At 39.3% G+C, this 27,132-nt stretch overlaps 1 protein-coding gene across 3 annotated transcripts in view; it reads right to left on the reverse strand.

Annotated features, from left to right (window-relative positions):
* Positions 1–772: 772 nt before the first annotated feature.
* vcana (versican a) overlaps positions 773–27,132 on the reverse strand; it is a 38,007-nt gene continuing 11,647 nt past the window's right edge. For 2 of the 3 annotated variants that reach the window (XM_035530279.1, XM_035530280.1), the window contains exons 8-15: positions 10,550–25,468; positions 10,319–10,432; positions 10,111–10,224; positions 7,730–7,888; positions 7,160–7,242; positions 3,504–3,648; positions 3,064–3,246; positions 773–2,692 (exon numbers count right to left, since the gene is read on the reverse strand). In XM_035530279.1, coding sequence (XP_035386172.1) covers positions 2,544–2,692; positions 3,064–3,246; positions 3,504–3,648; positions 7,160–7,242; positions 7,730–7,888; positions 10,111–10,224; positions 10,319–10,432; positions 10,550–25,468 — 15,866 coding nt within the window. In that variant the 3' untranslated portion in view covers positions 773–2,543. The remainder of the gene's footprint in view (positions 2,693–3,063; positions 3,247–3,503; positions 3,649–7,159; positions 7,243–7,729; positions 7,889–10,110; positions 10,225–10,318; positions 10,433–10,549; positions 25,469–27,132) is intronic. The other variant, XM_035530281.1, reaches the window with a different exon arrangement.

The raw sequence follows: 27,132 nt of genomic DNA on the forward strand, positions 1-27,132 counted from the left end.
TTTAGGGCACGAAGTGACAACCAATAGCAGTGAGACTCCTTTGGGGCTTATGCTCAGTTACTTGGCAGCCATTACACTGAAAATTAATTGTTCTTCAGTGCAGGGTTCCTCTATGAACGTCCTGGTGATATAGGAGAACTCCAATGAGGCATTTAGATCATGTTTAAATCCCATGTTTGACAAGGTAATTTCAGGCACATGCCATGGACATATGCTATGATATACAGCATTTGGAACAGCGGAATATTTTCATATTCAGTGGTTCTACTGATATTATTTTGAATTGTTACTTTATTCATTTTTCTTGTAGCTGTAAAGTACTTTATGTTTTGTTTTGTTTTGTTTTTTTTAACAAACAGCAATAAGGTTGGGCAGTGGTATCTCAGTGGTGATGGTACTTGTAGTTGGAAGGTTGCTGGTTCAAGCACCACCACTGCCAAGTTGCCACTGTTGGGCCCCTGAACAAGGCCCTTATCTCTCAAGTTGTACTCAGTCATAGTTGTAAGTTGCTTTGTATAATAGCATCAGATGAATGTTAAGGAGTAGCCATTTTGGGTGAGAACATATATGGGCTGAGGAATCATTATCCATTGTGTTTTTCTTTTAAAATCCTATTTATTGCAGCTATCTGTCCTACCAAAATTCCCACAAATAGTATATATTTATTACCTCTGGAACTTTCTTACATTGGCTCCATGTTTGTTGTTGACTTGTTATAGACTAAACGAATTCCTCCATCTGCTGGTAAAAACATAGCATTGCTTTTCTGAACCATTTTTTCAAGGCTTTTATTTGTATTCCAGGTGGGAAAAGTGTGATTCAGATTGTGTAGGATAATATCATTACTGACGCCTCCAACAGTGACTTTCTCATTTTTTTCATATCACGTCTTTGTTATAACAGAAGGCCAAGAGCCACAGCAAAATGGAATAAACTTTCTTTGTCTCTTTGGTGACACATTGTAGGTATAAAAAGTAACTTTACTTACAATATTTTTTCCACACACATCCCAGACATTCACATTATGCAATTATCTTGTTATACTATAAATATAAAAAAGATATGTGCACTTTTGGATAAAACACATCTGAAAAAACAACACAAAAACTAGATTAAAAAATTAATAGAAACACCTGGGTGAACAACTGGATTATCAAGATGGGCAATGTAACTGAAGGATTCCATGTAGAAAAGCTGTACAGAATGATGGATTCTGATCTTTGAAACCAATTAAACAACCCAAATGTCATGTCAGTTTCTGTTTCCTCTTTGTTCCCATATCCCATCACAAATCAGCTGTCATCACCAGTCCCTCTGCAATAATCTACCCGACTGTATGATGACGCATTTGGACAGACAGGTCATATTATCTCCAAGGTGCTGCATTTTAACAATGAACACAAGAAGATTAGAAGCAGCTTGAAAAATAAATTACATGGTTGCTGTTAAAAAGGCATTTTTGTTCAAGTCTTATTGAGCAATTCACAAAGTACATTCTCTTAAAAAGTAGTTTTACAATGTCCAAAAGAAACACAGAGGCTGAAGTTATTTGGCGAAGAGGAGCCCTTTTAAAGATGAAAAGAAATGGAGGAATTAAATGAAAGTGACATTTTAGACAGTGTAGCGATTAATCAAAATGGCCTGATATAAAAAAAGATCATTTTGCAATCAAGGCACTTAAGTATTCCTTTGGATGGGTTTATTGTAATGTGTTGTTTTTGGGATGGTTATCAAAGAGTCCAAATAGTTTTTGTGTCATGTTAGCATTCCCGTTGATCGTTTTTGGGTTAACAATCATTCCCATTGTATTTTCCTATACCGTTTGCTTTGCTTTGCATTCAGTCTTTGAATGCATGTCCTCCCATTTGTTGTGCCCTCCATTGTTCTTGTTCTCATAGACCTGAAGAACTTCTCAGGAGCTTTGAAACAGAGGAACGCTATATCAAGAACTTTGATAAACTACACCCAGAGGAAAATGCAAGTGTAGAAACCACAGTCAGTATCACAATATGTGCTAGAGGATTCTCAGGCACAGTTTGGAAGTAACTTTGAGCAAATCTTGATTTCTTGTGTCTTGTATACGGTACTATGAACTGAAAAAAAAAAAAAAAAGTCGATATGCAAGTTGATTCTGTATATTAGCAAACACTTGACCAAGAAGGCACTTTGTGATCCAAAGTGAAAATAGAATATATATTTTTAAATTCACTCGCATGGCAGTCATCCAGCAGAAACAGTGACAGTCTTTTTTTTTTCAGTGGCCAGCTGAGAACGTTTTTTTAAAAATCTTCTCTTACTCCTACAGTTCTGAACAGGCAGTATGCTTAGTCCAGTATCTAAACCTCAGATCCTTGTCCTCTTCATTTTTTATCTTTTCCTGTTTCCATATATCTTTCTATATTTTCTCCATATATGAATCAAATCACATGAAAATCCATCACGTGTGGTTAAAAGAATGAAAAAAAAAACACTTTCTTAGCTGAGAAAGATCTCTCTAGCCAAGGGGTCTAGATTACTGGGACCAGGTCTCTTAGTAAGCCGGCCTATTGTTTTGTCCGGTGGTTATGAAAAGCATGCTGATGATGATGGTTCTGGAGGGAACTGGCAGAGTTCTCTTTGGATCTCCTCCATTGGTTGCCATGAATTCTGATGGTCCGATACATCCGGCTGTATTCCCTCTGGAAGTTGGAGGCTGGAAAGGTAATTAAGGAACAATTTTCAAAAACACATTAATAGGGTAATTATTAACTCCATTCTCTATTTTTAATACTTCTGTTTCTCTGAAACATACAATATTTATATAGCTGCAACAGAATTTTTTATTAGATTTACATAGACACGTGCATAATAATTGGAAAACACTTTTACTGCAAAAATGTGACATTACCACTAAAAATAAAAGACAGATCACTTCAACCAAAAGGCTAAATCTGTCACTAATGAATAAATGGTAATGGGTTCTGGTTATGTATGAAAGATTATGCGTACTTGTCCTCACTAAAGTTCATTCACTAGCAGTTTATACCGCTTATTAAAGTCGCAGCAGGCAGAGACAACACTTACGGTTCATGCAGGAGATTTTGGGCACATCCCATAAGCCATCTCCTCTGCAGCGGATGGTGGGTAAATGCCTCTGGATGAAGCCGTCCATGCACTGGTACCTGATGAGCGAGTTGATCTCGTAGCGTGGACGTGTCTGGCCAAATGCTCGTGCGTTCATCACCAGAGGAGGTTGGCTGCACGCCACTGTTAAAGCAGGAGGAGAATGTTAACAGCAAAATACTTTAGCTTTGTTAAGATTTCTTTTTTCTGTTGAACATGCAGAAGGCCTATAGATACAGCACTTTAAAAACTGAAGTGTCCAATTTGGTATCAACCAGTCTGACATTAGAATTCATAGATCTTTTTTACACAGTTCATCTATACACTAGAGAAATACAGGTAGGTAGACTTTCCATTAGAGAGCTTGCAAATTTCAGCTCATCTTGTGGCAGAATGCTCACCTGTGCCTTTCTTGCAGGTGAAGGTAAGATGATAGTTGCAGGGAACATCATTCCACTGGCCATCCTCATGCCAGATCATCACCACACAGTCCTCTCCAGAGGAGAAGAAACTGTCTGGTTGGTTGGGTCTCCAGTTCTCATATTGCTGCAAAAGAAGGAAAAGAGTGTGGGTAAGGTGAGGAGTGTGGGTAAGGTGAAGAGTGTGGGTAAGGTGAGGAGTGTGGGTAAGGTGAAGGTGAAGTAAGGTGAGGAGTGTGGGTAAGGTGAGGAGTGTGGGTAAGGTGAGGAGTGTGCGTAAGGTGAAGGTGAAGTAAGGTGAGGAGTGTGGGTAAGGTGAAGGTGAAGTAAGGTGAGGAGTGTGGGTAAGGTGAGGAGTGTGGGTAAGGTGAAGAGTGTGGGTAAGGTGAAGAGTGTGGGTAAGGTGAGGAGTGTGGGTAAGGTGAAGGTGAAGTAAGTTGAGGAGTGTGGGTAAGGTGAGGAGTGTGTGTAAGGTGAAGGTGAAGTAAGGTGAAGAGTGTGGGTAAGGTGAAGAGTGGGTAAGGTGAGGAGTGTGGGTAAGGTGAGGAGTGTGGGTAAGGTGAAGGTGAAGTAAGGTGAGGAGTGTGGGTAAGGTGAGGAGTGTGGGTAAGGTGAAGGTGAAGTAAGGTGAGGAATGTGGGTAAGGTGAGGAGTGTGGGTAAGGTGAAGAGTGTGGGTAAGGTGAAGCTAGATCTGTGTAAACCTCCTGCATTTTGTTCGTGTGTCTGTTTAGTTTTTAATGTGTGAAGTACTTCATGGATCTGGCATGTAACTCACTCACACATCAGCAGACTAATGCTTTTCCACAAGGGGACGCTATTAGCACTCATGCAGGGGTACTGCATAAGACTGCAGCTTCACATCAATGTCACTGCCCTCTTGTTCTTCTTTCTAATTTATCTATTAAACCTATCACATAAACATAAAACTGCCATTCCCCCTTGATGCTACTCATTCACAAAAGAAGAAAAGAATATCCAATTTGACATTTTAGGGATGCTAAATATTTGAACAGGAATAATATATTTCTTCTATGTTCCCTTTGTTTCAAGTGCTACTAAAGCTTAGCTGTAAATGCAGCAGCTATCATACTAAAAGAGCTCATTAACGACCTACCACTCTTTACTAGTGCACAATTCAAGTGTAGTGGTCATGGTGTTTTCTGAAAGTACTTTGCAGGCTAAAATGATTGCATTATATTGCAATCATTAAAATCAATAGCTTACTTATGGTACTTAGTTGTTTCATGCCTACATCATTTGAATTATGTGGTAATATGCTTAGACCACATGCTGACTTATTCATCTCTCTTACGGTTCATTAAATTGACATATCAGTATTACAAAGAGCTGGGAGGTTATGAATTGCAAATTTAGTAAAACCCATGAAGCAGAACAAAATCTATTTCTTAGCAAAGACATCAATAACCTTTCTGGTGACAGTACATATCAGAGTCCACACAGGGGAGCTGTACACCTTCTCACAACAAAACTCCTACCACTAACAAAGGCGATATGCATTCCTGACACAAAAATGTTCTTTTGTTGTTTTGTGTTTTAACTGCAATACATAAATGAGTAGACCCGTACTGAAAACTCACACTGGAAAACTCACACTCACAAATTATATTGGCAGCATCAAAGTGCAAATTTGCAGAATAGAGATTTCCTGTAGATAAAATGAGACTCAGAGCAAAGTGCTAGCAACACCAAAGTCATGGGTTCCCAAGAAACTCACATACTGATAAATATATGTACGCCACACTGAGTTAGACTGTCTGACAAATGCTGTCAGTGTAAATGTACAGATCTGGTGTTATTCAGGGTGCACTGTTTGCCCCTGTAGTGACTGTAAGCTACAGTTCACATTAACCTCAGATCTGAGGTAAATGAGATACAGAAAAAAGAGAAGAGATAGTATGGTCGACGTGGCCTCCAGTCTGATGTCTGATCAGCAATTCTCTGCAGTCTCTTATCCAGATGGTCATAATCACTGGCCAAGACCCATAATAAATGTCATCCCTGTGTACTTGCAGGACCAGATAATGACCTATGCACAGTGCAATTAAGGGAGGCATGTCCAGGGACCCAGCAACCCTTAACCAGTTTTCTCTCCAACTCCTGTGCACCCAAGAAGCTCACTGCCCAGGTATAAAGTCACAAACTATGTCTCTCTTTATATGGAAAGAATGTAGCCCTAAAATAAAAGTGATACTACAAAGTGCAGTAAATGAATGAATTTACTACCCACGAACAATAAACACTCAGCAGTAGTTGATACTCTGGCTCTCAGACAAAGGGGACGCTATTTTGAAGAGCTTTTTCACCTTTTACACTATGAATATAACTGTACCACTGATTGTCCTTGTGGAGAAGAGTGGGAACACAGAGTCTCATGATGTTGCACATTCGTGGGCGTCACCAGTAATATTTCATGTGGGTGGCTGTAGCAGATGTTTATCTGGCCATGCAATCCCAACAAAGTCTCATTCCGCATTCACACAAATTTCCACCCTGTGTGGAGATCCTGTTCCTAGTGTTTCACACGCTTGAAAAATCGCTCAGTTTAAAGCGCTTCATTGGTACTCTTCTTCACCTAAAGAAAAGGCTGGCCTATATCCAGCCCTAATGCTTATTCTATAACAGCTGATCCAGTCTGACTGGCTCCTGTCTTTGGAGTTCGTCAGCTGAACTCTGTGGAATGTGCCTCCGTCTGCAAATGGCTACGAATCTTTCAGCAGCACCATGCATTGTGCCTGGCCCTTCAAAGCCGTGTGGGTTGCGTTGCCACACATCCTGTTATTACCCCACGCAACAGGTTGCCCGCCACTTCCTGCAGACGTTCTGTAATGATGCCATTTTGACCCTCGCAACAACCCCTGCGGCATATCTGACAAACGTTCTTCTCGGCTCTCTTCCTTCCTCTCTCGGCTCGTACTGTACGTGCCACATCAGCTCTTCAACTCCATCCACACCATGTATGTAAAAGCACATCAGCCCATCCAGCTCCTTCCACACACGCACCCCACCCCCAAGGCCTTGTCCTTCACCGTACACCATCTCAGCTGCTGCCCATCTGTGAGGCTGGTTGTTCTCTATTTCCTGGGGAGAGCTGGTACCTGTCTGCACCTGTCAGCGCCCTCCCCTTGCCGTCCATGGGCTTCTTCTTAATCTCTCAACTGCGAAAGGACATCCGCCAACGAACACTGCTTATCTCCTGCACCCCCAAGGCCTTTCTCCCTTCCCCAACCCCTGACAACAGTCTGGATCTTTGAAGTGTTAGCCCAATTGGCACCAAACGACCCAAAGCAGCAATTAGACACTTTCCTGTCAGCTGGAAGAATACCTCCAGCAATAACTGAGGAACTTCTTACAAACCTTCCTTTGCACAGAGTTGAACACATAAAATGCAAAAACAAGCTAGGAGTTACTAGTCCTGGCATGTTTCTGCATTTTAAATTATAGCTGAAATGAACGGACTTCCCAAAGACTCTCAGAGATTCTCATCATTCACATCAGACAAGTAATAGAAACAAAGTGATATCTATGAGACCACAAATTTTATCATTATTTTTATTAGAATTTATGATGTCTATCCTCTTACAAAAGGATCACATAAATTATAATGAACTCTCTTACCACAACATGGCCATCAGTCCACCGGAAATCGCTTTCAAACATTTTATCGTTCAGACCGATCCACTGGTAGTCATGGCCAAGGCCTGCCAAAATTAAATAGGGCACGTAGGTTAATTCCCATATTAGGTGCGCCTGGTCAGTCTTTAAAAACAAGGAGCATTTTTTAGCTTACACATCACACTTCCTGTTTCTCAGGCCTGAGAATACTGTGCTCCATTCTAGTGACATGGTAAAAGCATGTGGCTTCAAACTTCACTTCTTGGCTCAGGAACAAGGATTATGGCTCTGGTACTTCTAATAAGAGATTTCTGTTATATCTGCTGTCTGGAGCTTCAAAGCAAAATCTGTATTTTGGACTTTTTTCTATTTAAGACCAAGGATAAATTATCCAATTTAAAGCTCATAGGTAGTGGACAGCCTACTATTTTTGGCATTCATAATATATTTTAAATGATACTTTTTTATTCCCTGGTGGCCTTTTGATTATGAATACCACATTATTAGCATCATGGCAAGTACAAATAAAATCCACTCATTGGAATATCTTAAAATCAGAGACTCAACACTTACGGTTGATGTAATGCTGCTCTTCATGGGACAGAATACTGGTGAGGTGCGCCCCCTGGAGGCGACACTCATGCTCAGCTGCATCCCAGGTGCGTCTGTGGGGGAAGTACTTGTAGCAATGGCCCTGGAACTTGTGCCAGCCATAGTTGCATACCTCTGTGTCTGCAGGAAGAGAGTCATTCTTCATTATTGCTCTGCCATTACCAATCTGTTTTCTACTGAAGACCAACTGATTATATGTAACTTGCACCAAATTAAAACCTACAAAATAAAGAAGGTGAATGTCCAGTATTACCACTTTTTTGAGTATAAAGTCCCTGGTAAATTGGTATCTGTGCAATAAATCTAAATTTGTTTTGTTTCAGAACATCTTGATCTTTACTTCAAGAGTGAATGTCCTCCTGCTTAAAATTGCTCTGCACCTCAGGGCTTCTGTTTTGATCTCCCTTTCATCCTCCTACTATACTACACACCAATTAACTAAATGGGCACAGCACTTGCATTTCAATAGTATCACGAAGGCCAGATTCATCCAAAGCATATAAAAACCTCAAGAGATCTATTATTCTAGACTGTTGGATGAAATTATGGTCTTAGACTGATAAACAAAGGGGAAGGGTGTTGTTAGACGCACACTAGACACAAAATATTTTATGCTCGGTAAGCTATTTTGTAGGTTTTCAGGCCAGATTTTCTGCTGTGCAGTGTTTCTAAATAAACAAATGTTCAATAGACTGTACCAAATGAGTCATGAGTATAAACTATATCTGCAAATGAACCATGTTCAATCAATCACTGTGGCTGTTTCTGAACCAGCTCTGGGCTGCACTGTGTCAGACTGAGAGCTTGTATAAAATAAATTATGTATCTGGACTGAAGCTGATTTGCACTGGCAGAGGCAGTAATGACCAGCAGTTAATCACCAAACCTCACCAAAAAAAGATGATGGAGAACACCTGAAAGGCCCAGATTAAGTAAAAAGCACAGTAATATATATGCTAGCTTGATTAAGATTTAAATGCAAGAAAGAGTCATTTCGAAGACAATTTGTAAATTGAATAATCTAATAAAGTTCTATTACAGAGACAGAACACATGATTTAAAACACTTATAATCCACTAACTCTAATGCAGTAATTTATAAGATATTCTGGTTCATTCTTGATTTCTAAATAGTTGTTTAGCTGCTTTTGCATCACCTTGTTGTTTTCCTTTTTGCATTAGCATTTGAGAAAGTCATTTTGTATAAGCAATCAGACACTATATCATTCCTAAGTCACCACTAAGTCATTACAATATTTACGGGTGTGATAAGTGGACATTGTTACTGTACCCTTGATACAGTGTTTAACTGAGGTCAAATAAATCATGAAGCACATTAATCACAGCATGTTTGCTTGAAACATGACATATGACATATACACTACGGAGACATGATCGGCATGAGATGAAGCATTAATGATGTTAATCAAAACATTAAATTATGCATTAAGTGCACATAAACACAAAATAAAATCACCAAATTCATATGTTTCCTACAGATGAAGCTATTTTAATTATATAGATGTCATTTTAATTCTGGCAAAGTTCTGTAATGGAAAAATTACATTTTTGTGCTACAAGAACATGGAGCAGACAGCTACTCTTTCTCCAAACATCACAACAACTATACCTAGTACCATCTGCAAATTTGGTTTCTGAGAGGAATGCTCTGTTGCAGAGCAAATAAGACAGCAGGGAGCAAAACAACCCCTTTTTAGGTAGAAAGGGAGCAAAACAACCCTTTTCTGCATTGTAGTGTAAAGTATAAAGTATTATAGTATATAAAGTTGTAGTATAAAGCGCAGAGGAAAAGAGTAACCTGCCTCTCCCTTACAGACACCTTGTGTGTGTGAGATGCCTGCAGGCTGAGACAAATATTAAATAAGATTTGCTTTTGTTTTACCCATTGGTGTCTGACTCATTTTTATTATAGGATTGGAGATTTTCAGCACAGTTCATATACCACTGAGATTTGCTTTAGCATGTAGAATTCAAGAAGCAATGAAAAGGGGTGACAAAAGAGTCTTATAATCATAAAGGATCTATATGATCTATGTGATCATGCAGAATAATAGAATTGTCATCAATATTATTACAGCTAAATACAGTTTACCTGTTTTCAGGTAATGTTAAGAAACTGGTGCAAGTGTAACACTTTCATACTTTATTTCAATCTTAGGTGGTTCATAATGTAAAGTTTATCTACACATCAAGGTTGGGTTTTGCAATTCTATTTTATTACTTAAGAGACAAACTCTTTCAAGCTGCTGAATGTTATAGTTATGTTTTATAATTATGTTTCAGTATGTTTTGTAGAAACCAGTATTATCACTGTGCCTTTACCTTGCTCACACAGAGCCCCTTTGTAGCTTGACAGACATACACAGGAAAAAGAGTTCAGCCCATCCACACAGGTACCCCCATTATGACATGGATTGGACTGGCACTCATCAACATCTAAAAACAATGACATTAAAATGAGTTTAAATATTAAATACATTAACAACAGATTAATACTCAAATAGAAAACTGTTGTGTATCTAAAGAATACCTATTTCACAATATTGCCCAGTGTATCCAGGAGGGCAGTGACAGATTTGGGCAATGCCCATTTTCACACATGAGCCACCATTCAAGCAAATATTATCAGGACATGAATGAACACCTGTAGTTAAAAAGAAAGAATTAGCAATCCAAAGGCTATCACAGTACATGACTTATAAACTGTGCTTAGAAATACCAAGGTTAAATTATTTATTAAAAAAATAAATAACAGCCATACCTGAAATATCCAAGGTCTCTTCAAAAACTGTGTATCCTAAATCTGTATGCACAGAAGGCCTTTGTGTTGCCGTCTGTACTACTGGATCAAAAGCATCTTCATATGAAGTAGTGGCATCAATGTGTCTTGGAACTGCAGATGTTGATGATGTATTATCCACACTCTCCTGGATAAGTATGTCTGTGATAGGAGTTATAGCTTCCTCAATCTGGCCAATTGCCTGCTGCTCCTTTGACATGGTTTGCTCACTAACAGATCCGGTGCTGGAGTCATCAGGCTGTAGCAGTGGTGATGTGGTAACTAATGATAAAATAACTGCCTGGACCTCATCAGAGGTTGGGACAGCAGTTCTAACCTCTTCTTTGCTACTTTCTGAACTGATAGATTTTGTAAAGCTCTCACTTCTGTGAGTAACAGGCAAGCTTGTGTCTGTTCTCTTAAAGGTAGTATCAGTCTCAACCTGTGAGGTGGTCACAGTGCCACTAAAATCTGGTATGGTTTCTACTACAAAAGATTCAGATGTGTCATCAGTGTCCTGTGTGTATGTTGATGCAACTGTGATAGGTTCAATAAAGTCCAGGGTCTTTGTTTGATCTGCAGGACTATATATTGATGTGTCTGCCTTTTCAGGTCTGTGTGTGATTGAAACCAACTCCAAATCAAATGAAATTGCTTCCCCTACTGGCATCTGTTTAGTAGATGGTACAATTTCCTTTGTGGTTCCAATAGGCTGACTAGACTTCTCATTTTCTGATGTGGACATAGAAATTATAGGAATAGTTGTTGCTGTCAAATCTCCTTCTGCCCATATATTGGTAGGCTGGGGGTTAAGTGTTACTTCAGACAGATCTTGATAGTATGATTCCACAGACTTTGTGTTTGTTGTGCGTGCTGAGGTTGTATCTAAACTCATGTGAGTTTTCTGAGATGATGACACTAATGAATCTGAATGGGTGGTGGAGAAATGTTTATGGACTATGGCCACTTTAGGAGAGACTACTGGTGTGGACTCTTTACTGAACATTTCTATAGGCTGGTCTCCTGAGCTTTCATCTGAGCCTGATATTGGTGGGATTGTTGTTGTCCCTCTGCTGGTACCAAACAGTTTTTCTGTGGACAGCTCCTGAATAGGTTGCACAGTTCCTAAAGGTCTTTCAGTAGATTTATTTAAAAGATCTAAAAATGGTGCAAAAGATGACTGCAGAAACTGAACTGTACTAGTAAAGAATTGAGAAGCAGTTGCAGGGAAGGCTGTAGTAGCAGGGAAGGCAGAGGTCTCAACCACTGAAGTTTTTGACTCATCAACCAAAGGCACTGCTGACATTTTTTCATTGTCCTCTGTCAATTTTGTTATCTTGCCTGTCAGTGTAGTCTCTGTTTTTTCAGTCATTGTAGTTGTAGTGTCAATATCTTCAACAGAATCAATTATTGGAACAGAATCAGCAGATGGTAGCATACCTGTTACAACAGGTAATCTTGAGACATGATAGGGTGTAGATGTTGGAATTATCACATCTTGGTCAGCACCTTCACTAGAGCTTTCCACTTCTGAGGGATGAGTAAACAAGGCTGATATTGTTGATTTAGGCACAATTTCTTCCATGTTTATTGGAGATACATTGTCCAAAGTGGTCATAACAGCTTGTGGGGCTTCTGTTGTCTGTACAGCTTCCTCAAATGTATCTTTTACAGTATGAATAATTACAGGTGACCTAGCAGAGGGTTTACTTGTTGCAGTTTTTATTGTTTCTGAGTCCGTGTCTGTAGGTGTAGTGAAAGTTTGAGAAGTTGGCATTAAAGTTTGCACTCCAGAATCCTGTACAGAGTCATGGTCTCCAGAGAAATCATCACTTGGTGTGGAAAGAGATTTAAGGGTAGAATGTGTAGGTTTAAATGATGACTGTGCAGAACCAAATCCAGGATGTGATGTAGCAGAAAGTGAATGTGAGATTTTAGAGTGGTCAGTGGCTGAGGTTTTATAATGGTCAGTGGTTGTATGATTAGATTTAGTGGTCAGGGTAAATGTAGGCTGATGAGTGCTGTGGGTACTATGTGAGGCTGTATGACTGGAATCAGGTGTGTTGGTGCTAGAATAAGTGCGATATAATGTGCTGAAACTAATATGTGAAGTTGTGTGCATGGAATGTCTGGTACCATGGGTCAAATGTGGGGTTGTCTGAGGAGAGTATGTGGAAGTTGATGTTTTGGAAGGCATTAACTTTGAAGGAGCAAAGGTTAGATAGTGTTCTAATGGAACAGTAAACTTCTCATGAAGGAGCTCAACAAATGTTGGTTTTGTTTTTGTTTCTTCCAGTGATGTTGGACTACTTGATAGAGAGCCTGTTCTAGAAGTAATTTCTTTACTTGATGACCCTTCTGTGGTAGATTGAAATGCAACATGAAATTGTGGCACTGATGACAAAGCACTATCCATTCCAGATCCATCTGGTTCCTCTATTATGTTGGAGGACTGTGGTGTTAAAGAGATCATTGTAATACCAGCTGCTTCCGCTGTGATAATTGTGGGGGAAAAGGGTGATGAGGGCTCAAACACTGAAACTTTATCTGCATCAATGATTGTATTATCTGTTAGAATATATTCTTCTCTAGTGCTATGGTCTGCCATACTGTCTGTAACTGTTGAGAAAAGTTCATCCTCATCATTTGCATTTTCTGTAAATATGACCACAGTGCCTGTTGATGATTTCGGTTCATGAAGCTTCATGCTTGGTGTATCAGACCTAATCTCACTACTAGGGGGGACAATAGTTGTCACTTGTTTATCAGTATGATCAGAAAAGATGACAGGGGGAACTACAGAAGTAACATGTGTCTCTGTAGTCACTGTTTCAGGTAATGTGTTGATGCTGCTGCCTTCCTTCAAAAGTGTAGTGTCCATACTAAGTCTTGGCAAACTGGTTGTCAAAGAATCCTGTGTAAATGTAAATATCTCAGAATCATCTGCTCTCTGCTCTGTCTTTATTTGTGGGGCACTGTGGGACAATTCAGGCTTTTCTGTACCTTTGCCAAATGTGACAACTTGTGTAGTCATTTCAGAACCTGTACTTGTAAATTCATGTATGTCAACTGTGGCAGCAACTGCATATTTACTGAGCTTTGGAGTTTGATGTCCTGAACCTCCATCTACAGGGGATAGACCTTGGTCAGCATCTGTGACTGAGACCCCAGACCATTCCATGTCAGTATGTTTTGATGTCAGGTTAATTGGTGCTGTTGACAGTAGTGCACCAGGAGCTACTGTCAGCTGGTCAACTAAATCATCCTCTTTATATGTGAAAACTGAAGTGGGAAAAAATGATGTAATCTCTTTGATATCTGTGTTTACTAACACTTGAGATTTTTCTGTTGACATATTTCTTGATGGAGTTGGTGATGGAGACTCAAGAGGAGCACCAGAACCATCATTTTCAGCCCCTTCAGATGCTGTAGCCTCTGTGCCACCACTCCCAGGGTCTGCAGATGAAGCTGTATAATCTGTTGGATTTAAACTAAAAGACAATGTGGAAGTAAATTCAGACTTGAACAATGTGGACTGGGTAGGACTGACATCTGCCACACCAGTTCCTACAGAAAATTCAAGATTTGCTTCACTTGGTGTTGGTGTCTCCTCAGCAGATGCTTCAAATATAGGAGAATATTGCTCATCTTCTGTGCTTGAAACTGCATCGATATGAGCTGATGGGTGTATGGTAGAGCTTATTCTTTGCAAGTGAGATGATATTGGAGCTATGCTTGCATGAAAAGAGGCAGAAGTTGAATCTGATTCTAGAGTTTGTTTTACGTAGACATAATCACTTGTTGAGGGTACAGTACTTATACTAGGTAATTTGTTAGTCTGAGCAGAAACTGGGTGTTTTGCAATGTAGTCAGATGTCTGTTGACTTAAAGATCGGGTTGTAAAGGAAGTAATAGGCCCGGAAGGAAGTGAAGTGGGAAAAACTGGCAAAATCTTTTGACTAGTTGTGAGCTCTGGAAACTTCGTCCCCTCAGTTTCTATGACTGCATCAAATTCTGTTGATTGAGCAGAAAAAGATGACTCAAGAACAATGCTGATTTCCTCAGTTTTTGTCACTGCTCCAGACTTTGTTGTTGTCATATCATCTGTTGGTGAAGCATGAAATGGAGGAGTTGATTCAAGAACAACACTGGATGCTACAGGACGGGAACCATCAGCTTCTGTGCCTTCAGTTTCACCTGTAGTGTCCTCAGTGTCTCCACTACCAGGTTCTAAAGAAGAGATCATGAACTGTGTTTGAGATGGCCTTACAGAAACTGTTGAAGTAATATGAGACTTAAATGGTGTGGAATGTGTTGCTACTTCAGCACTTAAATGGTCCGATGTGCTATTTGTGTAATCAAGTTCTGCTTCATCTGTCCTTATAAAAAATTCCTTAACAGCATCAGTTGTTGTGATTTCTGATATCTTTTCAGCAGATCCTTCAACCAGGGTAGACTCTTGAACATCATCTGTACCTAAAGCCCCAGACACTTCCATATCTATGTGAGTTGAAGATGAATGTGTTGTGCCAGTTCTCTCTAAGTCAGAAGATGAACCTGGAGACATGGATGATGGAGTGAAAGCAGGAGCTGAAGATGATTCTACAGTTTGTTTTGCAGAGATTTCATCATGTGTTGCAAACAAACTAGACATAGTGTACATTTTGCCAGTGCTTGTAAAAACTGATTGTTTTGTAGTATAATCTGTTGTTTGTTCTTTCACAAATTTTTCATCCTCATCTGTTCTGAAGGATAAAACAGGAGCTGTAAAAGTTGAGCTGGACATAATTGATGAAATCTCTTCTGTAGGTGTGTGTATTGGCAACTCTGTTTCCTCAGTTTTTGTCACTGCTCCAGATGTTTTTGTCACATCTTCTGTTGATGAAGCAGGAAATGGAGGAGTTGGCTCAAGAACAACGCTGGAAGCTACAGTACCAGAACCATCATCTTCTGAGCCTTCAGTTTCACTTATAGCGTCCTCGGTGTTTCCACTACCAGGTTCTAAAGAAGAAGCCATAAATTGTGTTTGAGATGGCCTTACAGAAACTGTTGAAGCAATATGAAACTTAAATGGTGTGGAATGTGTCGCTACTTCAGAACTTAAATGGTCCAAAGTGCTCTTTGGGTAATCAAGTTCTGCTTCATCCGTCCTTATAAAAAATTGCTTAACAGCATCAGTTGTTGTGATTTCTGATATCTTTTCAGCAGATCCTTCAAGCAGGGTAGACTCTTGACAATCATCTGTACCTAAAGCCCCAGACGCTTCCATATTGATGTGAGTTGAAGTTGAATGTGTTGTGCCACTTCTCTCTAAGTCAGAAGATGAAGCTGGAGACATGGATGATGCAGTGAAAGCAGTAGCTGAAGATGATTCTACAGTTTGTTTTGCAGAGATTTCATCACCTGTTGCAAACAAACTAGACATAGTGGACATTTTGCCAGTGCTTGTAAAACCTGGTTGTTTTGTAGTATAATCTGCTGTTTGTTCTTTAACAAATTTTTCATCCTCATCTGTTCTGAAAGATAAAACAGGAGTTGTAAAAATTGAGCTGGAAAAAATTGATGAAATCTCTTCTGTAGGTGTGTGTATTGGCAACTCTGTTTCCTCAGTTGTTGTCAATGCTCCAGATGTTTTTATCACGTCTTCTGTTGATGAAGCAGGAAATGGAGGAGTTGACTCAAGAACAATGCTGGAAGCTAAAGTACCGGAACCATCATCTTCTGACCCTTCAGTTTCACCTGAAGTGTCCTCGGTGTCTCCACTACCAGGTTCTAAAGAAGAAGCAATGAGTTGTGTTTGAGATGGGCTTACAAAAACTGGTGAAGTAATATGAGACTTAAATGGTGTGGAATGTGTTGCTATTTCAGCACTTAAATGGTCCAATGTGCTCTTTGTGTAATCAAATTCTGATTCATCTGTCTTTATAGAAAATTCCTTAACAGCATCAGTTGTTGTGATTTCTAATATCTTTTCAGCAGATCCTTCAAGCAGGGTATACTCTTGATGAACATCTGTACCTAAAGCCCTAGACGCCTCCATATCGATGTGAGTTGAAGTTGAATGTGTTGTAGAGCTTATTCTTACTAAGTCTGAAGATGAAGTTGAAGAAATGGTTGGTGGAGAAGATGCAGGAACTGAAGATGATTCCAGGGTTAGTTTTGCAGAGATTTCATCATCTGTTGCAAACAAACTAGACATAGTGGACATTTTGCCAGTGCTTGTAAAAACTGGTTGTGTTGTAATATAATCAGCTGTTTGTTCTTTCACAAATTTTTCATCTTCATCTGTTCTGAAGGATAAAACAGGAGTTGTAAAAGTTGAGGTAGAAAAAATTGATGAAATCTCCTCTGTAGGTGTGTGTATTGGCAACTCTGTTTCCTCAGTTGTTGTCAATGCTCCAGATGTTTTTATCACGTCTTCTGTTGATGAAGCAGGAAATGGAGGAGTTGACTCAAGAACAACGCTGGAAGCTACAGTACCGGAACCATCATCTTCTGAGCCTTCAGTTTCACCTGAAGTGTCCTCTGTGTCTCCACTACCAGCTTCTAAAGAAGAAGCCATAAATTGTGTTTGAGATGGGCTTACAAAAACTGTTGAAGTAATATGAGACTTAAATGGTGTGGAATGTGTTGCTACTTCAGCACTTAAATGGTCCAAAGTGCTCTTTGTGTAATCAAGTTCTGCTTCTTCTGTCCTTATAGAAAATCCCTTGACAGCATCATTTGTTGTGATTTCTGATATCTTTTCAGCAGATCCTTCAACCAGGGTAGACTCTTGAACATCATCTGTACCTAAAGCCCCAGATGCTTCCATATCGATGTGAGTTGAAGTTGAATGTGCTGTGCCAGTTCTCTCTAAGTCAGAAGATAAAGCTGGAGACATGGATGATGGAGTGAAAGCAGGAGCTGAAGATGATTCTACAGTTTGTTTTGCAGAGATTTCATCATCTGTTGCAAACAAACTAGACATAGTGGACATTTTGCCATTGCTTGTAAAAACTGGTTGTGTTGTAATATAATCTGTTGTTTGTTCTTTCACAAATTTTTCATCCTCATCTGTTCTGAAAGATAAAACAGGAGTTGTAAAATTTGAGCTGGAAATAATTGATGAAATCTCTTCTATAGGTGTGTGTATTGGCAACTCTGTTTCCTCAGTTTTTGTCACTGCTCCAGATGTTTTTCTCATGTCTTCTGTTGATGAAGCAGAAAACGGAGGAGTTGACTCAAGAGCAACACTGGATGCTACAGTACCAGAACCATCATCATCTGAGTGTTCAGTTTCACTTATAGCATCCTCGGTATTTCCACTACCAGGTTCTAAAGAAGAAGCCATAAATTGTATTTGAGATGGGCTTACAGAAACTGTTGAAGCAATATGAGACTTAAATGGTGTGGAATGTGTTGCTACTTCAGCACTTAAATGGTCCAAAGTGCTCTTTGTGTAACCAAGCTCTGATTCATCTGTCCTTATAGAAAATTCCTTAACAGCATCAGTTGTTGTGATTTCTGATATCTTTTCAGCAGATCCTTCAAGCAGGGTAGACTCTTGACCATCATCTGTACCTAAAGCCCCAAATGCTTCCATATCGATGTGAGTTGAAGTTGAATGTGCTGTGCCAGTTCTCTCTAAGTCAGAAGATGAAGCTGGAGACATGGATGATGCAGTGAAAGCAGTAGCTGAAGATGATTCTACAGTTTGTTTTGCAGAGATTTCATCACCTGTTGCAAACAAACTAGACATAGTGGACATTTTGCCAGTGCTTGTAAAACCTGGTTGTTTTGTAGTATAATCTGCTGTTTGTTCTTTAACAAATTTTTCATCCTCATCTGTTCTGAAAGATAAAACAGGAGTTGTAAAAATTGAGCTGGAAAAAATTGATGAAATCTCTTCTGTAGGTGTGTGTATTGGCAACTCTGTTTCCTCAGTTGTTGTCAATGCTCCAGATGTTTTTATCACGTCTTCTGTTGATGAAGCAGGAAATGGAGGAGTTGACTCAAGAACAATGCTGGAAGCTAAAGTACCGGAACCATCATCTTCTGACCCTTCAGTTTCACCTGAAGTGTCCTCGGTGTCTCCACTACCAGGTTCTAAAGAAGAAGCAATGAGTTGTGTTTGAGATGGGCTTACAAAAACTGGTGAAGTAATATGAGACTTAAATGGTGTGGAATGTGTTGCTATTTCAGCACTTAAATGGTCCAATGTGCTCTTTGTGTAATCAAATTCTGATTCATCTGTCTTTATAGAAAATTCCTTAACAGCATCAGTTGTTGTGATTTCTAATATCTTTTCAGCAGATCCTTCAAGCAGGGTATACTCTTGATGAACATCTGTACCTAAAGCCCTAGACGCCTCCATATCGATGTGAGTTGAAGTTGAATGTGTTGTAGAGCTTATTCTTACTAAGTCTGAAGATGAAGTTGAAGAAATGGTTGGTGGAGAAGATGCAGGAACTGAAGATGATTCCAGGGTTAGTTTTGCAGAGATTTCATCATCTGTTGCAAACAAACTAGACATAGTGGACATTTTGCCAGTGCTTGTAAAAACTGGTTGTGTTGTAATATAATCAGCTGTTTGTTCTTTCACAAATTTTTCATCTTCATCTGTTCTGAAGGATAAAACAGGAGTTGTAAAAGTTGAGGTAGAAAAAATTGATGAAATCTCCTCTGTAGGTGTGTGTATTGGCAACTCTGTTTCCTCAGTTGTTGTCAATGCTCCAGATGTTTTTATCACGTCTTCTGTTGATGAAGCAGGAAATGGAGGAGTTGACTCAAGAACAACGCTGGAAGCTACAGTACCGGAACCATCATCTTCTGAGCCTTCAGTTTCACCTGAAGTGTCCTCTGTGTCTCCACTACCAGCTTCTAAAGAAGAAGCCATAAATTGTGTTTGAGATGGGCTTACAAAAACTGTTGAAGTAATATGAGACTTAAATGGTGTGGAATGTGTTGCTACTTCAGCACTTAAATGGTCCAAAGTGCTCTTTGTGTAATCAAGTTCTGCTTCTTCTGTCCTTATAGAAAATCCCTTGACAGCATCATTTGTTGTGATTTCTGATATCTTTTCAGCAGATCCTTCAACCAGGGTAGACTCTTGAACATCATCTGTACCTAAAGCCCCAGATGCTTCCATATCGATGTGAGTTGAAGTTGAATGTGCTGTGCCAGTTCTCTCTAAGTCAGAAGATAAAGCTGGAGACATGGATGATGGAGTGAAAGCAGGAGCTGAAGATGATTCTACAGTTTGTTTTGCAGAGATTTCATCATCTGTTGCAAACAAACTAGACATAGTGGACATTTTGCCATTGCTTGTAAAAACTGGTTGTGTTGTAATATAATCTGTTGTTTGTTCTTTCACAAATTTTTCATCCTCATCTGTTCTGAAAGATAAAACAGGAGTTGTAAAATTTGAGCTGGAAATAATTGATGAAATCTCTTCTATAGGTGTGTGTATTGGCAACTCTGTTTCCTCAGTTTTTGTCACTGCTCCAGATGTTTTTCTCATGTCTTCTGTTGATGAAGCAGAAAACGGAGGAGTTGACTCAAGAGCAACACTGGATGCTACAGTACCAGAACCATCATCATCTGAGTGTTCAGTTTCACTTATAGCATCCTCGGTATTTCCACTACCAGGTTCTAAAGAAGAAGCCATAAATTGTATTTGAGATGGGCTTACAGAAACTGTTGAAGCAATATGAGACTTAAATGGTGTGGAATGTGTTGCTACTTCAGCACTTAAATGGTCCAAAGTGCTCTTTGTGTAACCAAGCTCTGATTCATCTGTCCTTATAGAAAATTCCTTAACAGCATCAGTTGTTGTGATTTCTGATATCTTTTCAGCAGATCCTTCAAGCAGGGTAGACTCTTGACCATCATCTGTACCTAAAGCCCCAAATGCTTCCATATCGATGTGAGTTGAAGTTGAATGTGCTGTGCCAGTTCTCTCTAAGTCAGAAGATGAAGCTGGAGATATGGATGATGGAGTGAAAGCAGGAGCTGAAGATGATTCTACAGTTTGTTTTGCAGAGATTTTATCATCTGTTGCAAACAAACTAGACATAGTGTACATTTTGCCAGTGCTTGTAAAAACTGGTTGTTTTGTAGTATAATCTGTTGTTTGTTCTTTCACAAATTTTTCATCTTCATCTGTTCTGAAGGATAAAACAGGAGTTGTAAAAGTTGAGCTGGAAATAATTGATGAAATCTCTTCTGTAGGTGTGTGTATTGGCAACTCTGTTTCCTCAGTTTTTGTCACTGCTCCAGATGTTTTTGTCACATCTTCTGTTGATGAAGCAGGAAATGGAGGAGTTGACTCAAGAACAATGCTGGAAGCTACATTACCGGAACCATCATCTTCTGTGCCTTCAGTTTCACCTGAAGTGTCCTCGGTGTCTCCACTACCAGGTTCTATAGAAGAAGCCATGAATTGTGTTTGAGATAGGCTTACAAAAACTGTTGAAGTAATATGAGACTTAAATGGTGAGGAATGTGTTGGTATTTCAGCACTTAAATGGTCCAAAGTGCTCTTTGTGTAATCAAGTTCTGATTCATCTGTCCTTATAGAAAATTCCTTGACAGCATCAGTTGTTGTGATTTCTGATATCTTTTCAGCAGATCCTTCAAGCGGGGTAGACTCTTGATGAACATCTGTACCTAAAGCCCCAGATGCTTCCATATCAATGTGAGTTGAAGTTGAATGTGTTGTAGAGCTTATTCTTTCTAATTCCGAAGATGAATTTGTAGAAATGATTGGTGGAGAAGATGCAGGAACTGAAGATGATTCTAGGGTTAGTTTTGCAGAGATTTCATCATCTGTTGCAAACAAACTAGACATAGTGGACATTTTGCCAGTGCTTGTAAAACCTGGATGTTTTGTAGTATAATCTGCTGTTTGTTCTTTCACAAATTTTTCATCCTCATCTGTTCTGAAAGATAAAACAGAAGTTGTAAAAGTTGAGCTGGAAATAATTGATGAAATCTCTTCTGTAGGTGTGTGTATTGGCAACTCTGTTTCCTCAGTTTTTGTCACTGCTCCAGATGTTTTTGTCACATCTTCTGTTGATGAAGCAGGAAATGGAGGAGTTGGCTCAAGAACAACGCTGGAAGCTACAGTACCGGAACCATCATCTTCTGAGCCTTCAGTTTCACCTGAAGTGTCCTCGGTGTCTCCACTACCAGGATCTATAGAAGAAGCCATAAATTGTGTTTGAGATGGGCTTACAGAAACTGTTGAAGCAATATGAGACTTAAATGGTGTGGAATGTGTTGCTACTTCAGCACTTAAATGGTCCAAAGTGCTCTTTGTGTAATCAAGTTCTGCTTCATCTGTCCTCACAGAAAATTCCTTGACAGCATCAGTTGTGATTTCTGATATCTTTTCAGCAGATCCTTCAAGCAGGGTAGACTCTTGACCATCATCTGTACCTAAAGCCCCAGACACTTCCATATCGATGTGAGTTGAAATTGAACGTGCTGTGCCAGTTCTCTCTAAATCAGAAGATGAAGCTGGAGATTTGGATGATGGAGTGAAAGCAGGAGCTGAAGATGATTCTACAGTTTGTTTTGCAGAGATTTTATCATCTGTTGCAAACAAACTAGACATAGTGTACATTTTGCCAGTGCTTGTAAAAACTGCTTGTTTTGTAGTATAATCTGTTGTTTGTTCTTTCACAAATTTTTCATCCTCATCTGTTCTGAAAAATAAAACGGGAGTTGTAAAAGTTGAGCTGGAAAAAATTGATGAAATCTCTTCTGTAGGTGTGTGTATTGGCAACTCTGTTTCCTCAGTTTTTGTCACTGCTGTAGATGTTTTTGTCACATCTTCTGTTGAGGAAGCAGGAAATGGAGGAATTGATTCAAGAGCAACACTGGATGCTACAGGACCAGCTTCTGTGCCTTCAGTTTCACCTGTGGTGTCCTCGGTGTCTCCACTACCAGGTTCCAAAGAAGAAGCCATAAATTGTGTTTGAGATGGGCTTACAGAAACTATTGAAGTAATATGAGACTTAAATGGTGTGGAATGTGTTGCTATTTCAACATTTAAATGGTCCATTGTACTCTTTGTGTAATCAAGTTCTGATTCATCTAGAGGTAGGTCAGTGATAGTGATTTTGTCAGTGCTGGTAATATCTGACAATTTTGTGGCACCAGTGTAACCTGTCACATGTTCTGTTTCTGTTTTTATTGTTGTTCCCTCTGACAAGGATATGGTGGGAATTAATGTGACTGTATGACTTGCGTTCATTATAGTTGGTGCAATGGTCATTTCCTGCTCTCTGGTAAGTTCATGTGTAGGAACCACAGTTGATTTTTCAAATGAAACAATTGGCATCACAGATGTTCTCTCCAGCATTGTGCCCTCTGACTGAGGTAACGATGTTTCAAACATTGCTGTTGTGGAAGTCTTCAGTATGTCTTTGTCTTTGTCTTCAGTATGAAATAAAGTAGGAGATTCTGTTTCTGTTTTTGCTCTTGTTATTGTTGTAATAGTGTAAACTCTTTGACCACCTAAGCCTTTCTCCTCAGGAAAATGGAATAGTGACTCAGAAGTTGTCCCTGATGGCACTTCCACTGCACTAAACATGGATGAGATAGTGCTTAAGGACTCCATAGTAAACTTATCAGATGTCTCGGAGCTCTCTGTTGAGGAAAACATTATTTCAGAGGAATCGATAATAGGCAATTCTGGTGGCTTTGATGATGTGGATGTTACTTCTGTCAGATACTTCACATTTTCTGGTGTGGTGACCCTAGTTTTCCAAACTGCAATGCTTATTCCATGTGGCTCTGTGGTACTATCACTTATAAATGTTTCTCTTACTGTGCTTTCAGCTGAGAGTAGCTTAGTCCTTTCACTAAATGTGTGAGATGCATTAGGCACAGCAGATTCAAGTGTGGGCAAAGGCACTTTACTAAGTGTCTCAGTTGTCTCTTTTACTGAGGTGTCAGCATCTGTTTTTGCTTCCAATCTCTCTGAAATAGGTGCCAAATATTCATCTTGAGTTGTCAGATCAGTCTGTATTAACACTGTGCCAGGAACAGTTTGGATTACATGAGTAGCTGTTTCACTGATAATTTCTTTGACTCTAGATGTAGTATGCAGTGGAGCAACTGGTGTGGATTCTTTGGTCAGCATTACATAGGGTTGATCTCCTGAGCCATCAGTCTCTGAAAATTGAAAGATGGTTTGTGAACCTGTGCCTGACAGCACATGTTTACTGGCTATCTCCTCTGCTGACAATGTGTTTAGAATTGTAACTGGAATCTCAGTTGATTTCTCATCTAAAGTTGTTGTTTCCACAGAAGAAATGTTTTTTTCTGAGGAAACAATAATTGGAAGGGCTGATGGATCTGCAGATATTGATAGTGCTTCTGTTTGCAACTTCTCAGTTTGTGTCATTATTGAGTGTGACGTCATGTTGCCAAATTCACTTGTGACTGTGCTATGCAGTAAAGCAGGCTTTGTAGAAAAGAGATCAGGGGTTTGGTCTCCTGACCCTTCTTCGTCAGCTATGGGAATAGATTTGGTTATGCTTTCCATGCCAGGAACAGAAGTTGCAATAATTGTGCTCTTTGCTGTCCAATATCTTATGACCTTCTCAGTAAATGACTCTGAAGTATCTATGTCTCCAGTGAAAGAAGCTACTAATTTTTCCTTTGTCCTTTGTGTAATTTCTGTATGGTCTGTTTTTACAGTCTTATCTGTGCCTGTGTCTGGTGTTGATTTTGTATTTTCCTGCATTGTCTGTAGTGCTTCAGAGAGGGTAGAGGATTTAGGAATTATTGTTATACTAGATGTATGTTTATCTTCAAACCCCAATGGGGATACACTGGAGGGAATGCTCACTGTGCCCATTGTTACTGTGGACATTTGTAAAGGTATCAGCACTGAAATGTCTTTAGGTATTGTTTTGGTTGTATCAGTGCCCATTAGATTTGTAACATCTGTCACCCCAACTGTGGCATCTGAGCTCTCTTTCTTTTTGGTCAATCCTGTCACCTTTTCTGTTGTGTACAGGAAAGGTGTGGAGGAGGAATGACCAGTTAATATTGCCTCAAGGGTATGGGCATCTTTTTCTGTTGCATGCAATGCAGTTGTTGAGGAAATGCCCATGGTTGTAGAAGCAATGTCAGGCATTCCTATCTGTGATGAATCTTCAGGTTTCCTAGGGATCACTGACAGAGTTTCAGTGCTTGCTTGATCTGTGTTTATGGTCTTAATGAATGATGTTTGACTAAAATCTTCAGTGACTACTCTACTCTGGGGGCCTGCATTAGATGACGCAACTGTCACTTTCTTTTCCAAAGTATCTAGAGAAGAAGTTGCTAGTTCTTTCAATGCCTGGTGTGGCTTTATTGAGGAACTTCCTTCAACTTTGTCTGCAGAAAGAGTTCTGAGTATGATAGTTCCTTCATCAATGAGTGTCTCATCCTTAGGTTCTGGTACAAAAGGTGATGGAGGAATGCCCTCTACAAATATTTGTTCTTGTTTATAATCATATTTTGGCTCAAATGTACTGAAGAAAACAGGCAATGGATAGGTTACTTCTTGGCTTGACATTGATGACTCATCTTCTGTTGTAATATCAGACTGAGAATAATCCAATTGAGATGTTCTCTCCTTTTGTTCTTCTATTTGTGTTACATTCGGGAGTGTTGAGGACACACTCTCAAATACATCTCCTCTTGCCTCTTCCTCAACAACATACTTGGGCTCAGCACTCACCTCTTTCTTACCATTTATGAAACTGAGTATTGGCGTAGTGGTGGCAACAGGAGAGGAGAAGTCAAAAGTAGAATCTTCACTAGCCAGAATAGGCTCACCATCCACAAGGGAGGGGATAGGCTCATCAGGCACCACAGGAATAATAGGAACCTGACCAGTAAGTAGTGGATCCACTTCAGCTGTAAAATGGAATAAATCAATTAATCAAATATAATCAAAACACTTAAAAAACAAGTACATTTCTTTTTCACATAGACAATACAGTAAATACTGAATGTAGAAGCAAACTGCTTCAGTTGATGAAATTGTAGGATTAACGGAATGAGTCAATTAGCTTTAACACTGCCTTATTATGCTTGTTGTCCCATCACTTCTTTACTGGATACATATATTTTGCTTCCATATATGATACTGAACATCTGGGGACCTTTGGGATGTTTGATTTTTATGTTATTTTCATTAATTATGTGGTAGAAATGACATGTACAAGAGAAAAATATGTACAATTGAGGTTTGTCACTCATTGGCAGAAACTCTATGAAGATTTGCAGTGACCATGTAAAATTATAATGATGAGAGAATGTACAAAGTACTTAAGTTCTTGGATAAATCTGTTTATTCTTGCCAAATAATCAGGACCAAAATAAATAAACTATGGATATGTTTAAAAACATATTACCAATGACTTATCATCTTTTTCTATGCAATGACTGTGATGTGTCACACATATGCTGGCAATAGAATCATGTTTGGGTTTTAGTGCTATTAGAATCTCCTCATGTTTGGCTTCCAGTGCTATTACTCCATCTACTACATGAATGACAACTCCACATATCTATCTCAATGGCAAAAATACATTAACAGTCTCTAAGCATCTACACAACAAGGAAACACATTTTAACTGATGAGAAGCATCTCCAGTTTCCTCCCTTTCAATAACCACTGCTTGTGAAGAATTTTAAGGTGTTTCTCATCTAAGTTCCATACATAACTGCATTCTGTTCTATTACTGTATGTGAGAGAGCAGCATAGACAGTCCTATCCTCTCCACTACACAAAACATTAGAGCTCTTTTGAGTTTTTTGAGTCTTTTGACAGAGTTTGACATGCTTCTCATGTTTCTGCATCCTCTAATATTAATCCCTCAAAACAATACTTAAAACAAATAACATGGACCTTCAAGATCAATCCTGTTCAAAAAAAGGAAGCAGTAATCTCAAAAAAAGGCAAGTATAATCTCTCTCCAGTCAACAGGGATTGCATATATTTTAATACACATTCACAACAAACATGCATCTAACAACAAACTAACAACAAACATTGACAGTTAACTAGCTTCTCCCATAAACCAGGCTTCTACTGGATTAGTGGATGAGGGTTGGAACACCTGCAAGGGCAGAAGTGACTGATGCAGACACCTGTTTCAGTCTAAAAGTGTCTGGAAAGACAGATTTTAGTACCTCCGCACTTCTGTCTCCCCTTACTTTCCCCCCATTGCTCAGCTTCCAGACACTGAGCAGAGACCAAGGTTCTGTTGCCACGTTATGCATCTGCTAAAACAGGCATTACATAAAACAGCTTGGAGCACAGTCATAGGGGAGAATTTCTGAAGTAGTTAAAGGCAAACACAAGTGTGCTCTTGTGCTTAAATCATTACCTCATTACCTCAGCTCAATTATTCCTTTGGCAATAGTTCAGCCATATGGTAACTTGATTAGTTTGTTAGTTCTGGTGGCAGGTCTTGGAAAATCAGCCTATATCATGACCGCTATGTTGCTTCTTGATTCATTTTAAAATCTAAGATAAATTTAGTTATTGCTGCACTAAACATTACTAAACATTA

Source organism: Electrophorus electricus, chromosome 9 (assembly GCF_013358815.1).
Source record: "Electrophorus electricus isolate fEleEle1 chromosome 9, fEleEle1.pri, whole genome shotgun sequence".
Classification (NCBI taxonomy): domain Eukaryota; kingdom Metazoa; phylum Chordata; class Actinopteri; order Gymnotiformes; family Gymnotidae; genus Electrophorus; species Electrophorus electricus.